The following is a 2,205-nucleotide window of genomic DNA, read 5'->3' as shown; positions in this document are numbered from 1 at the left end:
GACTCCGCCACTGCCAAACAAGTGGATGCAGCCCCTGTTCTTGAAAATTTTATTGTGGAAACCACTTCTACATAATTATTTGAGGATTCAGCGATAGACACTCGGAAACCAGTCTGGCACTTAATCCTCCAAGACTTATTTTTCTAGTGTGTTGCTTTGGGAGCCTAAACGCAGCAGACAGCAATGAACTCAATTCCCTACGGCGGAAAAGTGGCAGTTAGCAACTTGAATATATTTGTGATTTGTTGATGATAATATTAAACTGCTTATGAAGTTCTCGTGATACGACACAAGTTCTGCTCCAATCTATTTGCTGGGGTTGGTTACCTTGGAAGAAAACCCACTCGGATGGTGACCGTCTCGAAGGAAATGAAGTGCGGTTGGACACAGAAACCTAGAAACTGCCAACATAACTCCTGTTCTCGCCCGCTGGGTGCTGGAATGCCTAATGATGGCATTCCGCATACATCCTCCTCTGTTTTTGTGAGTGGTAGGAAATAAACACAAAAGCTTCCCTGAGAGGAAGGTTTCGATATAAGCGCGTTCACTCTCCTCTGGACTCGACTTAAGCTAGTCGCCTGATTCAGTGCTTCTGGTTAAACACCTTCCGAAAGAAACTGGCGTAAATAGAGTGGTAAGTATCGATCATTTGCATGCATTTTAACGGTGGCCATGGGTATACCGAGCTTGCAGTCTACTTTATCTGCCGACCGGCTCTAGACCAAACGAATGATATGTGGCGAACTGTCAAGGACAAGCCTCCTGGGTTCAATTACTTTGCCCCCTAGGTTCGAACAGGCGGTAGAATAGCGTTTTTGATGACAATCCAGTCCACATGGCGGAACAGAGGATAGGAGAGCACGGAGGGCTGATATGACTGTCGAACTGGTTTGTTGTTTGGGTGAGGTGGCTTGCAGCCTGATATTAACAGTTCCATCTGTGGGCATTTTTTGATGTGATGCTTATCCTTCCGTCTATTGTCTGGAGGATATCAGCTCGCAAGCTGACAGTGACCAACTTCTGACCCACCTCGAAGGTCAACAGATTCAGACCGTTTTCAGTCCCAATGCCAGTATCTTCCTTCAGTTCCTAGTGATCCATAACTATGGGAGAACTGACCTGGGAATATCTGAGAGCCTCTATGTCTCGAAGCAGAGACTGGGGAAGGACATGTTTCGTGTGAGATAGCTCCCGGAAGAACTGGTTTATTTTCCACAACTGAATCTGGGTTAACTTTTGGCAACTTTGGTGACGTCTCACGCACCTTGATTCAGATTCATGTAGTGAATTGTTTGAACTCACTAAAAATTCATCCGTTGCCATAGCGTTTTTGTCACAGTTTGAAAAATGCTTGAGATCTCCATCCGGAAAAAAATTGCAAAGTTGGTGCTTTCACTGGAAAATCAGGTCAATTGTGAGCTAACCATTTGTTTTTAATGCAAGCTTTTAGTTACCCGTGGAGAATGTGAGCACCTCTTAAATATGTTCGTGAGAATAAATAACAAACGATCCTTCGCAAATTTGGATCGACTCAAATTCCGTGAAACGTTGCACCATTTGTTTAACATTACCGATGATTTATTGTTGGATGGAAGTAAATATTTCAAGAAACACTGATTTTTTTTAGTTTTCCGGGCATTTGATTACAACAGTGAAGGGGGGATTACACCCTCGAAATGGATCAAAGGATTATCCGTATTCCTTCGTGGCACTCTGGAAGAAAAAGCATTATGTATGTAGCCACTCACCACCAACGCTTTTTAAGTTGCTTTTAAGGCGTATGATTTTAACTCTGATGGCATTTTGACGCGCGAGGAAATGTTCCTATTGCTGAAGTCCTCACTTGTAAAGGTAGGTAACTTTCCCAACCCTTCGTTGTTGTGACACTCATGCGATCTCCAAAAGTGATCTTTAGCTCAGAAAGACGGTATCTGACAAAATGAACTTCGTATTCTGATACTGATTTCTGTGTTTGGCATGTTCGTTGCTAAATTCGTCCCTAAATCGATCGAAACCGGCCAAAATTTATCTCAAGCTTATGCTACACCGGTGTGGAATTTTGGTGTAGGCGTTTTCTTCATTATTTAGTTTCTTATGAGACACCCGTTTTTGTCCTCGACCTGTAGTGGTTAACGGCCCTACGGAGTCTCTAGTGAACTGAACAAATTACTGATGTAAGTCAGATACAAAGTCATAAGGAGAAAA

The 2,205-nt window shown here is 43.1% G+C and overlaps 1 protein-coding gene across 1 annotated transcript in view; it reads left to right on the top strand.

The window, feature by feature from the left end:
• Positions 1 to 1,450: 1,450 nt before the first annotated feature.
• T265_06615 (hypothetical protein) overlaps positions 1,451 to 2,205 on the top strand; it is a gene marked incomplete at both ends in the record, with an annotated part of 17,207 nt that continues 16,452 nt past the window's right edge. The window contains one exon of the mRNA XM_009171928.1: positions 1,451 to 1,594. Coding sequence (XP_009170192.1) covers positions 1,483 to 1,594 — 112 coding nt within the window. The remainder of the gene's footprint in view (positions 1,595 to 2,205) is intronic.

This window comes from Opisthorchis viverrini (genome assembly GCF_000715545.1).
Source record: "Opisthorchis viverrini unplaced genomic scaffold opera_v5_140, whole genome shotgun sequence".
Taxonomy (NCBI): Eukaryota; Metazoa; Platyhelminthes; class Trematoda; order Opisthorchiida; family Opisthorchiidae; genus Opisthorchis; species Opisthorchis viverrini.
Note: the sequence above shows the minus strand (reverse complement) of the source record. Positions and strands in the feature narration are given on the sequence as shown.